The sequence below is a fragment of the Drosophila mojavensis genome, unplaced genomic scaffold, assembly GCF_018153725.1.
Source record: "Drosophila mojavensis isolate 15081-1352.22 unplaced genomic scaffold, ASM1815372v1 contig_136, whole genome shotgun sequence".
In the NCBI taxonomy this organism is placed as follows: domain Eukaryota; kingdom Metazoa; phylum Arthropoda; class Insecta; order Diptera; family Drosophilidae; genus Drosophila; species Drosophila mojavensis.
This window is the reverse complement of record NW_025318667.1, coordinates 2,903,692-2,916,816: the sequence shown is the minus strand read 5'-3', so window position 1 is coordinate 2,916,816 and position 13,125 is coordinate 2,903,692. Positions and strand designations below refer to the sequence as shown.

The 13,125-nt window shown below is 43.7% G+C and overlaps 3 protein-coding genes across 4 annotated transcripts; 2 read left to right on the top strand and 1 right to left on the bottom strand.

Moving 5' to 3' along the window:
- Positions 1 to 205: 205 nt before the first annotated feature.
- On the bottom strand, positions 206 to 5,836 carry LOC6585486 (type-1 angiotensin II receptor-associated protein). Of its 2 annotated transcripts, XM_015160925.3 has the most exons (5): positions 5,695 to 5,836; positions 4,959 to 5,046; positions 4,423 to 4,569; positions 754 to 823; positions 206 to 653 (listed from the first exon to the last, which is right to left on the bottom strand). In XM_015160925.3, exons 2-5 carry the CDS (start codon positions 5,004 to 5,006, stop codon positions 439 to 441), a joined length of 480 nt encoding a protein of 159 aa, XP_015016411.1. In that variant the 5' UTR covers positions 5,007 to 5,046; positions 5,695 to 5,836; the 3' UTR covers positions 206 to 438. The 2 variants fall into 2 exon arrangements, with proteins under 2 accessions (XP_015016411.1, XP_002011114.1); XM_002011078.4 differs by having other exon boundaries at positions 4,959 to 5,833.
- Positions 5,837 to 6,258: 422 nt separating this feature from the next.
- Positions 6,259 to 7,453, top strand: LOC6585487. The gene is made up of 2 exons (XM_002011079.4): positions 6,259 to 6,592; positions 6,661 to 7,453. The coding sequence occupies exons 1-2, from the start codon at positions 6,461 to 6,463 to the stop codon at positions 7,375 to 7,377; spliced, it is 849 nt and encodes a 282-aa protein (XP_002011115.1). The 5' UTR covers positions 6,259 to 6,460; the 3' UTR covers positions 7,378 to 7,453.
- Positions 7,454 to 9,070: 1,617 nt separating this feature from the next.
- On the top strand, positions 9,071 to 12,599 carry LOC6585488 (putative inorganic phosphate cotransporter). Its single transcript, XM_015160926.3, has 2 exons — positions 9,071 to 9,564; positions 9,622 to 12,599. The coding sequence occupies exons 1-2, from the start codon at positions 9,390 to 9,392 to the stop codon at positions 11,229 to 11,231; spliced, it is 1,785 nt and encodes a 594-aa protein (XP_015016412.1). The 5' UTR covers positions 9,071 to 9,389; the 3' UTR covers positions 11,232 to 12,599.
- Positions 12,600 to 13,125: the final 526 nt, after the last annotated feature.

Below are 13,125 nucleotides of genomic sequence, written 5' to 3'. Positions count from 1 at the left end.
AATATAATATAGATAGAGATAGACATATATATATATATATATATATAGATAGAGATATATACATATATATCTATATATATTTGTATTTGGATGTTGTTAGCGTTACTACATATATAGATATATATAATACATATATATAGGTTAATCGTTACAATTTGTCTTTAAAGTTTATAGCTGAAGTGAGAGAAATAGAGAACAAAATGTATCTGGCTGTCTGGACCACATACAGCACTACATATAGACTTTCTTTTGTAACTCTCTTAAAGCTAGGACATAACAAAAAAAAAAAATATTTATTTATTGTTTTAGTTTTTCTTTTTTAATAATAATAATTTTAATAGAATATACTCGTGCTTTCTCTGCCCGGAGGAGTATATGATGGGGCGTATTAGTTTTCGCTTTCAACTTGCTATTGGGCCTCCGAAGGTTGACTCCAGCTTAGAAAATGCTCGCCACATTGGGTCCCGGCTGCGAGTTGGTCGGTGTCGGCTGCGTGGGACGATCTATGTCCTGGTAGCTGCGCTGCTGATTGGTTGGAAAGACGGAGCCGCTCTGCAGGCTGCCGCCGCGCGTATTGAACTCCCGATAGAGCAGGGCGACGCTCAGCGGACGCAATATGAGATTGATAATGGTAAATGCCACGGCCCAGCCATCTAGAAAGATCAGAGATATATACACACACACATATATATATATAGTATATGTGATGGGTGTAGTGCGTAGGCAAAGTCTAGCCGGACTAGAGCTACTTACTCATAAAGTCGAAACTAATGATAATGCTCACTATATCAAAGAATATGCTTAAGGCATCGATCACAAGCGCCTGGAAGATATAGAAGACATGCATGGCATTATGATTAGGGCAATGTATAGATTGTATAATGATGATCGCATTTGCTGATAGCCCTCGTCTCGCCACTCTCATAGGTCACAGGTCGGCGAGGGAACGTGAGAGGGAGGGAGCGTGAGTCTCGGCGCCTTTCAAGTCAAGGCAATTGCATTCACCTTGAACGCTTGAACTTTAACTGCCCAAAGCACGCGCGCACACAGACACACACACACACACACACAGTCGCACACTCACGCCAATGAGCCGGACACACCTTTACGCCCGCTCAAGGTGTGTCTCGGGGTCAAGTCTGCAATTTCGCTGAATAATGAAAGCTATGCCCATTTGCACTTTCGCCGTGTAAGACAATGGCAATGACAGCGTGTAATTAGCGCCAGCTGCAACGAGTAGTCCCACTCGCTGCATTGCACTCGCTGCATTGCACTCGCTGCTTTTGGCCAGGCTAAAGACGGTTAAAATAGTAGCCTTACCAGTTTATACTCGCCTCTAAGGACACTCTTTAATCGTTACTCGACACTCGTTAATCGTTACTCGATACTCCTTAATCGTTGCTCGTTAATCGTTACTTGTTACTCGTTAATCGTTACTCGTTACATATGACAGTCTTCGTGCTGTTTAATTCAGCTCTAAACTAAACTTTTCTCTTTTGCTTTTTCTATCTCTTCCAGCGAGTATCTGAAATCGCAATTTTCTACTCGTTTTATTTACTTAACTACTCTAAGCACCATCGTTTCACAGTCGTAATACAGCTTAATAGATCTAATTTAAACTTTTCTCCTTAATACTCGTACCTCCACTCGGCACTTGCTACTCGCTACTTATTACTCGTTAGATTTACTTAGCTTTCTTAATACAGTCGAGTGCCGATAATTCGATATGGCAAGGTGATCAATTTTTTCCTTTTCAATCTACATAGAAACTCAAATTATCGGGAATTATCTAGAACGAACTATTTTCAAGGGTATCGAATTTTTCAAATTATCCCAATTTTCGATTAAGCGGGGACCAAATTATTATTAATGATTTCTAGTTTTGGCTTCAGAGCTTTCACAACGAGTAGCTCTATTTGTTACTTTTAGCATAGTGCTCATATAATACTTCTGAATTAGGTATGCTAAAGCTTATTTACTCTTATTACTTTACAGCAAATGATTTGAGAGAATTTGAGAATTTGCTTAGCTCATACAGCAATCTTAAATTTCAGACTTTAATTGAATAGAAATCTACAGAAATTCCCATACAAGATTTTATCGTAGTCTACTTTAGGGCTGCCATAAATATTACTAAAAAAAAGAAACACTCAACAGGAGTATAATATTTATATGTGCATATATATTTCATTGTAATCTGCTTTATATGAAATACATGAATCTCTTCAAAATTCCAAGAAATTAGAAATATAATTGAAGGTTTCGTTCGCATTGACAGGCAATTCATAGAGCGCGCAACCCCCCCTTCCCCACTCCATTTGAGTCGTAAATATGTAATGCTTGCCTTTTCTTCCCTTTTCGGATTGGGGTTTCATTATATTTTTATATTTTTCTTTCACTACTTGGTGCTTGGGGGCGGGACGGTGCGATGCGGGTTCGGGGTCAACTTTTGCCCTCCGCATAGTTGATTAAATGGCGTGGCTAATGGTTGATGGCCCAGGCCAAGTCGCCTACAAAAAGGATCCGCTGCCTAACTAGAGGCCATTTGCAGGGCGCCTTTCGTGTGAGTGACCGCAAATGAAATTGTATTTTCAAATACCCTGTACCGTGATGGCAAGCGGGTATATACCCCTCAACTCACTAATTTCTTAATAGTTTCATCTGAAATGTTAACTCAAAAACTACTTTAGTTACTGCTTAAACTTAGATGCATATTAAAACTATATTTAGTATATACTAATGCACTAATGCACTATAAAATATCTACTTGATTGAGCTGCATTAAGCACTACTTGAGCTCAGTCTATTGGCATTGTGTAGACTTGGAGCTGTAGGGTATGTGCTAGTCGGGTGCGCTTTCCCACTTTAGAGCTCTGTATGCTTGGGCAGTGCGTGGCATTGGGCATCGCGTGCGTTACGACATCCTAGCCGCAGGCTGGGATTACGAGCCTTTTGCCCATTTCGGGCTAATGTCAAAGTTGAAATCGGCTCAGAGTTTTGGGCATCGACACGCTAACAGCCTGCGAGAGCCGTCAACTCTTCCAGTTATCCGATTTGCATCTAACAGTAACAGTAACTATATATACACATATATAATATATAGTATATTTATAGACGATATAGCTGTGGGCCTTATAAGCAGCATTACCTTATTCGTCTCTAAGGCGGGGGCGGCTGACCAAATGCGTCTATAATTAGCATAGCTTCACGTGTTATTTACCGTTGAGTCTTAACTCTTGCTCAACAGACCCCCCATATGCTGCAACTGAAGAACTGTAGGGGTTTACGTTACTCGAATGGCTTATCTGCAGCTTAGTCGGGAATAGTCTGAATCAGAAGTTACACAAGAGCCGTTGCAATTGGAGAGGTTGAAAGTAAACGTGAATCATGTTTTGTTTTGTTTCAATATCAAATCAGTTTCTATTGCACTAAAATACTAGGAACTGCATTTGCTCTATTCAAAAGGAACTATTTATTTATATAATATAAAAATGGAACTATTTATTTATATATTATGCAATTTCTTTATATATAATCGAAATCTGCTTTTTGGCTGCCTTAATTTCATATTTTACTAAAATATTGGGATACTTATGCACTATAAATATTGTTTCATAATATCCACAAGAAGGCTGGAAAATTGACGTTAAGTATGTAGAATTTTCAAGAACTGGCATGGAAAACTAATGAATCGTCAATAGAATACTTCTGGAACGTGCGTAGCTTATAGAGCTTCGATATACAAAATAGTTAGGCAACTCATTCGCTTTGACTTGAATTTGAATGATATAAGAACTAAAGATAAATCATAATAAAATGGGTAACGCAACAATCTTATCTCATGCCGAACCGCATTTAGGTTAAGAGATTAGCTGGAGAATCTTAGAGCAGAGCTACAGTGCCTCCCAAAAGTCTAAGTCGAGCACCGTCCGCTGCAGGAGGTCTGTGTAAACAGCTCGGCTCGACGCCACTAGAAGTTGAGAGCATTATGTATTTATAGTTTAGCTAGCGTCGAATAGCAGCAACGAGTCGAGTTTATATGTTAATTGAATGTACAGATTTCGTCAGAACCGGTTCCCACATATAAGGGAAACAGATATATAATGCGAATCAGCAACGAATGCAATAAACAACAAAAATAAATAGACGCAAAAGCAAATTTTAAATTAATTGCAAACTGATGAGCTGAGAGTTGACCGTTTGTATGTGTGTGTGTGTGTGGGCGAGAGAGAGAGAGAGAGCGAGAGTGGGGGCGATACTTTCGCCATTGTTATCAGTCAGCGGCTTTGCATATGCAGACGCCAACTAACTGATAAGGCGCACTGTATGCGTCAGTCGTGATTGAACTGGGTGGCAACGCTGCTAGACGAAAGGCGAAAGTGAAGAGCGAGAGAGCGTGAGAGTGAGAGAGTTGAGTCTTACCGTTTGCACCGCCTCAATGGAATCCTTGCTGTGTATCGCCCAGAACATGGAGATGATGAACAGGAAATTGTAGAACTCGTAGGCGCCATGACCCCAAGTGCCGAGCATTGCATTCGATATGAAGATGAAATGCACAAAGGCAACGACCTGCAAGACAAACAGATTGAGGGAGCGGGAGAGGGGGAATGTTAGCTTGTCTATGAAATAAGCGGCTCAAATGAAGCCCCACAGTGAAGTTGCAAATTGCCTGCCACAAAAGTCGCCAACATATCGAATGGCAACTGCGGTTGCGTCGCTGCACTCCGCCCGCTGCTCGCCGCTCGCTGCTTACTGCATTATGTGCTAATAGGCAGCGCAGCGGCTGCAGCCGGGGGGCAGCGACTGAGCTGCGTTATCTAACACTGGACCGGCGCAGCCCACTAAGTGAAGCACAGAACTTGATGCTGCTGCTGCTGCTCTGCTGTTGACTGGCTTCAATGGCTACCACGCCCCCAGAGCACCCACACTCCCACACAGTTGCGCCCATTCATATTTACCTTGACGCGCACAAATTGGGAGCTCATGAGTTCATTTAAATCGGTCATTTTGTCGCTTTAGCAAATGCAGCTGCGCAGCCGTCGACACCTGTTGCCAAGCAAGAGTAAATAGGAATAGAAGAAGGAGTAGACAACAACCGTTGCTGCTGTCGCTGTCGTTGACACTGTCACTATTGACTGCGCTGTTTGCCTGTTTGCCAGCTGTTCCGTTATTTTAGTACTGTTCCACTTTTTACTCGTTGCTGTTGTTGTCAAATTCTATTTCACTTTTGATTGGTTGAACGCACTTTGCCAAAAAGAGTCCAACACGCAGGCACGTTGACACACACACGCACACACGCAAACACGCTGCTGCTATAAATACACGAACGCACGCTCTCACACACACGTACACGCACACATGGACAGAATGCAATTGTAGCCGCGCACTTGTTGGTCTTCAATCTCGGTTCTTTTTTTTTTTTTTGTGTTGTATTTTTTGCACAATTATTTTTAACGATTGCAGCCGCTTTTATCGTAGGGCGTAAGCACCAGAAAATAACAATAGCAACAACAATAACACACAAGTGCAGCACTTAATCAAATTCAACTAGGAGAATTTCCAAAAATTCCATCAATATCAACAACGACAACAACAACAAAGCACAAAGTGCGCCACAAGTGTCAACGAATGCAACGTATCAGCTGGGAGAGAATAGCACACAAAAAAAAAAAATGTTTATGCAGTTTCATTTACTGGTTGATTGACTTTATTTCACTATTATGAATAACAATCAAAAAAACTATTTATTTATTTGTGTGGCACACGAATAGAGCGCTCGACCTTATTCACTTTGCAGCTGAATGTGAACTGTGCATGGGGCAGCGCCAATCGACCAACAGATGTGTGAAAAATATAAATATGTATATGAGTGTGTGTGTGTACAAATAATAAAAAAAAAACAGCTCAACACGAACGGACCCCCAGCGACGTCGACGTCGGCGTCGGCGTTGCGGTGGCGTAATCAAAAGCAGTGCTGCACAACGAGCGCACATGCCAGGGCGACAGAAGTGCAATGTATCGATAGTTGGCTGTGTTGCTAGCCAAAACCATCGATGCTTTCAACTATTGTATTTTATTTATTTTCAGAGCATATTGAGTGAAGAGAGACCAGAAAGAGAATTTTTCAGATAATTATTAGGTGACCCAAACAGCAATTCAGTTGGCTCATTTATAAAATTAGTTAAAATATCATATGATAAATGGCAGCGCCAGTAAATTCAAATTTGAATAAATTTTTGTAGTGCTGTAAAATGTCAGTTTTAGCTGTGATATTTACACAAAAACAACACGTTAATTTGAACCGGTTATTTAAATTTTTCCAAATCCCACGATCTGGCAGCGCCATACACGGTTATCTAGCCGAACACAGTGAAGGAGTGAAAGAGACAGGGAGTAGGTGCGACTGCTGATAACGCTCGCTGTGAATTGTGGTCCCATTGTGAATATAGTCGACAGCGCCATGCCAAACCCTCAAGTAGAAGATCTGAGTGTTGTCACTTTGGAAAGGAAGCCGATTTTGCCGAAGCCCCCAGCCTTCATTAGCTACAACATGGTGCACAAGCTGGAGTGCAAGCAGAAGCGCGAAATAACCGTAAGCCAACAAAACTAATTTTATTTTAAAACATAAATGTACATATGCTTATCAACCTATGAATCTAGGTGCCCGTTCCAACCGTACCGGGGACAGCGACGGCCGGCGGCGAGCCGCAGCCGCCGAAATGCCAGTGGCAGTCGCCCAGCATGCTGATTGTGTTCGATGGGGGAGATCTGAACAGCGCCCGGCACCATCTGCTGAGCTCGCTGCAAGATCCGTTCCGCAAGTACGCGGTGGCCACGGTGCTCATCCAGGAGAGCGTGCGCGAAGTGTTCAACGAGCTGCTGATCGGGAGCATGAAGCCGCTCGACCCGAAGATCTACAATCATCCCAACTACGTGCGCTCTAAGGCCAAGCTGGCGCAGTGCAAGGCCGAGACGATTGTCGGTGACCCGAAGGTGGTGCCGGCGCATGCATCGCCCACACTGGTGTGCGATCTGACGGACAATTTCCTGGGCGATGAGCCCACTGGCATCATCACCATGCACACATTCCGCACGCCCAGGGACGCCACGCAGGTGCTCCAGAAGGAGACGATCAAGTACAGCTTCGTCAGCATCTGGAACGAGAAGGTGGCCAGCGCCTACGAGATCTGCGCCCTGCTCAAGAACGAGATCTTCATGATCAACTGCTTCAACGTCGACCTGACGCCCATCCTGCCCAAGGGCGATAACTTCACCACCGATGTGAGGATCGATAAGGGCTACCACTACGAGCGCCTCACCATCAATCAGAAGCGCAAGATCATTGTCTTTGCAGTGGGCACGATCTTTGCCAATTGAAATGCCATCCAAATACTCCAGCATGTATATACATGTGTGTACATAATGTATATATGTACATATATAAATATACATATATTCCAATTTCTGTTTTTTTTTTTTTTTTAAATAAATGTAATTGTATTTCATTTGCTGAAGTTGTTTCTTATCAGATTAGTTTCTTATGAGATAAGCAACAGTTAAGCTGTTATTGCTGGTACGTGCGTCGCTGACTGACTAGCAGATACCCTGCATGCATTGTACAAAACACAAACAGATTAACTCTGTTCTTGTCGAGCATTTGCAAGCAGGTATGCTCGACTAGCACATACTCTGTAATTAGTAGACAAAATACTTTCGTCTATCGATGATAAAAATGAGAGACCTGCCAATACCCTGTAGGCATATTTTTATATACATTTATTTCTATTTTCTAACTATGAACAGCTGAAAATTCCGACTAACAGATACCGTGTAGGTAGCACATAAAAATAAACATACATACATATGTATTTACTCAACTTTTATAGTCTACTTATATCTAATACATATCATTGATAGTTTACAAACCTATCACGTGCTTAGAAACAAATTGACCCCACTTCTTTGGCCACATTTTCAATGGGCATCGACTCACACTCTTTTCGGCTCAGGGGGTGTGTATTTGTTTGCTCAACTAGGTCGTTGCCATCTGCCTAAATATATAAAAATTTATATATATTTAGCATGCCTCAAGCGTTTAATCGGAGCTTTGTCCGATTGACAGTTTCTTTCTAATTAGATGACTCACTCAAATATAACAATTATTTATGTGCTAATTGTTTAAATAATGCGAAATGAAAGCCAGCAGCTGGGTCAACTGTTTTATAATTTTTCATTGAACTTTGCAGTTCGAATACTCTGTTATATATATATTTCATTGTATTTCTTTCAACGAGAGCAGGTTTAACAATTTAAGCAAGAATTCGCTGAGAACCTGTTTCAGCAAAGATTTTTATACATTTCAATGTCAAAGATGCGTTGTGCTAAAGTCAAAACAGCACACGATATCATAACTTCGACTTGAAGATAAGATAAGTTTACTTCTATCTACAAATGTATAATAATATATATTATATATTTACCTTGATAAATTAATATGACGAGACAGAATTCTTTATAATATAAGATAATACACAAATAAACTTTAGCATTATCATTAGTAAGGTGTATGACATTACATTGAGCAAAGCGTATTCAAAGTTCGTTAAGTTTACAACGAAACTTTTCCCGATTGGCTGCTCCTTTTAATGAATATGCATATGTATGCATTTCGTATTGCGCACTAACAGTCACATAGATATGCGCACACTGACACATCGCTGGGCGTGTGTACGTGTGTGGGAAGTAAAAGTAAATGTAAACAATGGCTAAGTATTAGTTGCTGGTGCTTAACGAAGAGAGAGAGAGAGCGAGCGCAAGCGAGCATGAGAGTGTAGAGTGTGTAAGTGTGAGTAACCATTCACTTCTTGCAGTTGTTGCTGCACTACTTTCCTAAGCCAAAGCTGTTACTGAAAGACGGCGACGGCGAGGAAGACCGAGAGAGACAGAGAGTGAGAGAGCGTGCGCGCGCTAGCAAGAGAGTGTCACAACAACAACAGCAGTTATATATCGTTTTTATTGTGTTTAGATTTAGTTGTTGCTTTTGCTTTGCTTTGGCTTTGCTGCTGTTGCTGCTGCTGGTGGCCAAACGGTTCAGTCGCTGCCAGCCGCAGCTGTTGGTGAGTTGTCTTTGGCCCTGGTTGTATGTGTATTATTGTTGTTGTTGCTGGTGCTGGTGTTGGAGCTGCTGCTTCTGCTGCTGCCGTTGGAAAAGAAAAACGGAAAAGAGAAAATGTGCTGGCAATTGCACAAGAATTATTAACAGCAGCGCGTAAAAGAAAAAACGAAACATTTCAAGGCGATTATTATTATTAGAATTAGGTTTTGGAAAAGTCAACTATAATCACAACCACACAACAACAAGAACAAGAACAACAACAGCAGAAGCAGAAATGCCGCCGCATCGCTGGACAGATGAGACGCGTGACGCCACCTGCTACTATGACAATGTGGCAACAGCAGCAGCTGGTGGCGCCTCCGATGCGGATGACGATGACACCGAAGTGGATGACGAGCGTCAAGCGCTCTGCGAAGCCGATGCAGACGGCGACCGTCCGCTGATACGAGGTAAGTCCGATTGGCATAGTCATATTGGAGTCCAATTCATCATTTCTGCTTTTCCAGCTGGCCAGACGGACCACAGCAGCAGCAGCAGCAGCAGCAGCAGCTGCGGCCTGCTGCAGTCGCGTCATATCTTCGGGCTAATGGGCTTTCTGGGCTTCGCTGTTGTCTATGCCATGCGCGTAAATCTCTCGGTGGCCATTGTGGCCATGGTCAACCAAACGGCCATTCCGCACAGCAACAGCTCCGTGTTGGCCAACGATACGTGCCCAATGCCGCCGGCTCCGACGCCGAACGGCTCCTTCTGGCAGTCCCTGTCCACGCCCGCTGAGGGCGAGTTCGTGTGGGACGAGGCGACGCAGGGCCTGGTGCTGGGCAGCTTCTTCTACGGCTACGTGCTGACCCAGGTGCCCGGTGGCCGCATGGCCGAGCTGGTTGGCGGCAAACGCATCTACGGCTACGGCGTGCTCATCACGGCGATATTCACGCTGCTGACTCCGCTGGCTGCCCACTGGAACCTGCCGCTGCTGGTACTGGTGCGCGTCCTGGAGGGCATGGGCGAGGGCGTCACCTATCCCGCCATGCACGCGATGCTCGCCCACTGGATACCGCCACTGGAGCGCAACAAGTTCGCCGCCGTCGTCTACGCCGGCTCCAACATTGGCACCGTCATCTCCATGCCGCTGACAGGCTGGCTCTGCTCGCAGAGGTTCCTGGGCGGCTGGCCGTCGGCGTTCTACATCTTCGGACTGCTGGGCCTGGTGTGGTTCGTCTGCTGGATGTACCTGGTGTACGACCGGCCCAGCGAGCATCCGCGCATCTCGCGCAAGGAGCGCGCCTACATCGAACGCTCGCTGCAGCACGTACAGCAGCTGCAGCAGCACCACCACCACCACCATCACCAGCAGGTGCCGGACGAGGATGTCCTGGAGGATGAGCACGATGAGCCGGAGCCGGCTGCCATTGAGGAGGATGCCATACCCTGGCGCTCGCTGCTCGGCAGCGTTCCACTGTGGGCCATTCTGCTGACGCAGTGTGGCCAGAGCTGGGCCTTCTACACGCAGCTGACGGAGCTGCCCACCTACATGAGCAACATCCTCCACTTTGACATCCAGTCGAATGCCCTGCTCAATGCCGTGCCGTATCTGACCGCCTGGTTCGTGGGCATCGCCTGCTCCGCCCTGGCGGACTGGATGCTCGCCCGTCGCTACATCTCCCTGCTGAACTCGTACAAGCTGTGGAACAGCATCGCCTCGGTGGTGCCGTCGCTGGGTCTGATTGGCATCATCTACGTGGGCTGCGACTGGGTCTGGGTCACCTTCATGCTGGCCGGCGTTGGCTCGTTCGGCGGCGCCGTCTATGCGGGCAATCAGATGAATCACATTGCGCTCAGTCCCCGCTATGCGGGCACCATGTACGGCATCACCAACTCCGCGGCGAACATTTGCGGATTCCTCGCACCGTATGTCATCGGATTGATAATCAACCATCGGGAGACGCTCACCCAGTGGCACATTGTCTTCTGGCTGGCAGCTGGCCTCAATATTGCCGGCAATTTCATTTACCTGATCTTCGCCAGCGCCGATGAGCAGAAATGGTCCCTGACCCAGACCCAGACCCAGACACGGACACGAACACGGACTTCAGGAGCCACTCGACCTTTGCGCATCTAGCGACGGCTCCGAGCGCCCAACAGCTGCACAAAGTCGAATCGCTTTAAATTAGTTAGGGCATAAGCATGTGTGATAATTCCGTGTGGAATAATTTCTTAAGTTCCCAGCCAGCGGATGACGACGACGTCACAGTATTCCCCCTCCCAGTCCTCAGACTCGCTACACTCTCCACTCGGTTTCTAACGAGCTCTCAGTTCTCCTCACTAATTGGAAACTTTTTGCTCACTTCCCGGCTTCCAGCTCAAAGTTATCCAAGCTCTTCCAGTCCCTTTCCAATGGCTTACAATTTCCGAAACACATTTCTTAGATGGTTTTCTGTTATTTTCCAGTAGCTCAGAATTATCCACACTCCTTCAGTGATTTCCAGTCAGTTTCCAATAGCTATGATCACTTCCAGCTGCAATATTTGCTCTTCCACTACACTTCTATTTTCCAATAACGAAAACTTATCGACTATAATCAATTCCAGCCGTTATTTTACCATCTCCAATGGCTTCCAGTATCTGAAAGATCTTTCAATCTCATCAAGTCACTTTCCAATAATTCCCAATTTCCACTTTTTCGCTACTATGCTCACTTACAGTAGTATTTGTGGCACTTTAAATGACTCTCAATAACGCTTCCAATGCCTTCCAGTAGCTTCATGGGCTATGTGCAATTACAGCAGAACTTATAGCGTTTAAAAGTTGAAACTCAACGCTATCTAAGTTCTTTCAGTAACTTTCCAAAACATGCTAACTATATACTTCCATGGTCTTCTTTTTACTCAGTTTCCAGTGCTGAACATGGTGCTTCCAGTATCGAGGACTTTCAGTCCTTTCATACGTTCCACTGGCTATGACTTCCAGTCTATTCGGTGGCAACTTCAAAAGTTGCTATCCATCTTATTTATGTATATCAAATATAGCTCCAATTGATCCCCAGCCGGGCTAACAAAATGGCAAAATCAACTAAGGTTTCGTCTACTCTATAAATTGTGGAGTGGGAACAGCAACCAGACAGACAGACAGACAGACAGACAGATATCGCTCTTAACAACGGACTGTGTTTTGCTAGATGTTTTTCTTTTATATATATATAACAGTACATACCTATACATATACATATATACTATATATACAACATAGGCACTAGAGTTGACCTATAACTATATAGCTTTAGCAACGAAATTTTACGAACTATACATATACCACATATACAGGATGTATTCCGATATAACTATATACATATACATATACATATATATATTATATACATTTATGCCTTAAGACTATATAAATTATGTGTACATAGCACCAAGAGAGGCATTTTAATGCCTCACATCGATATAAATTATTCAAGAATAAAGTCGCACAAACATATCGTCAATGTGATTGGTACTAGTGAGTGGTATTAGCGATTGGCACTAGTGATTGGCTTGTCCAGTTGGCAGCACATTCTAAAATTCTGTTGAGAATTCAAAATGGAATTGAAGATTTCCAATTGGACTTTGCCTTACTTCTAGGCCAGGTTAGTAAATATATATATGGATGTATATCTTTAAAGATATCATATTCATATCACTCATAGAGTCATTTCTTCTATGCATGCTATATCATACTGCTCTACAGCTCTACAGATACTCCAACTATCTTTCTATAGATCAACGTTGGTTGCCATAAATTAAAGGCATCTCCCTTAAGCTATACTCAGATCGCGAATACCAACTGAATTTTCAATATATTTTCAAGAAATAAAACGTTTGCACATTTTTCGTATATATTTTTATCTTTATTAAGTATATTAATAATGCCGCTTTATCATTTTTTTTTCATTTGTCGGTCGCTACCGATAACTAATTACTGGGTACTGTGGGGAGTACGGGAGACTCGGGTTTAGGGGCGTTACAATTTCT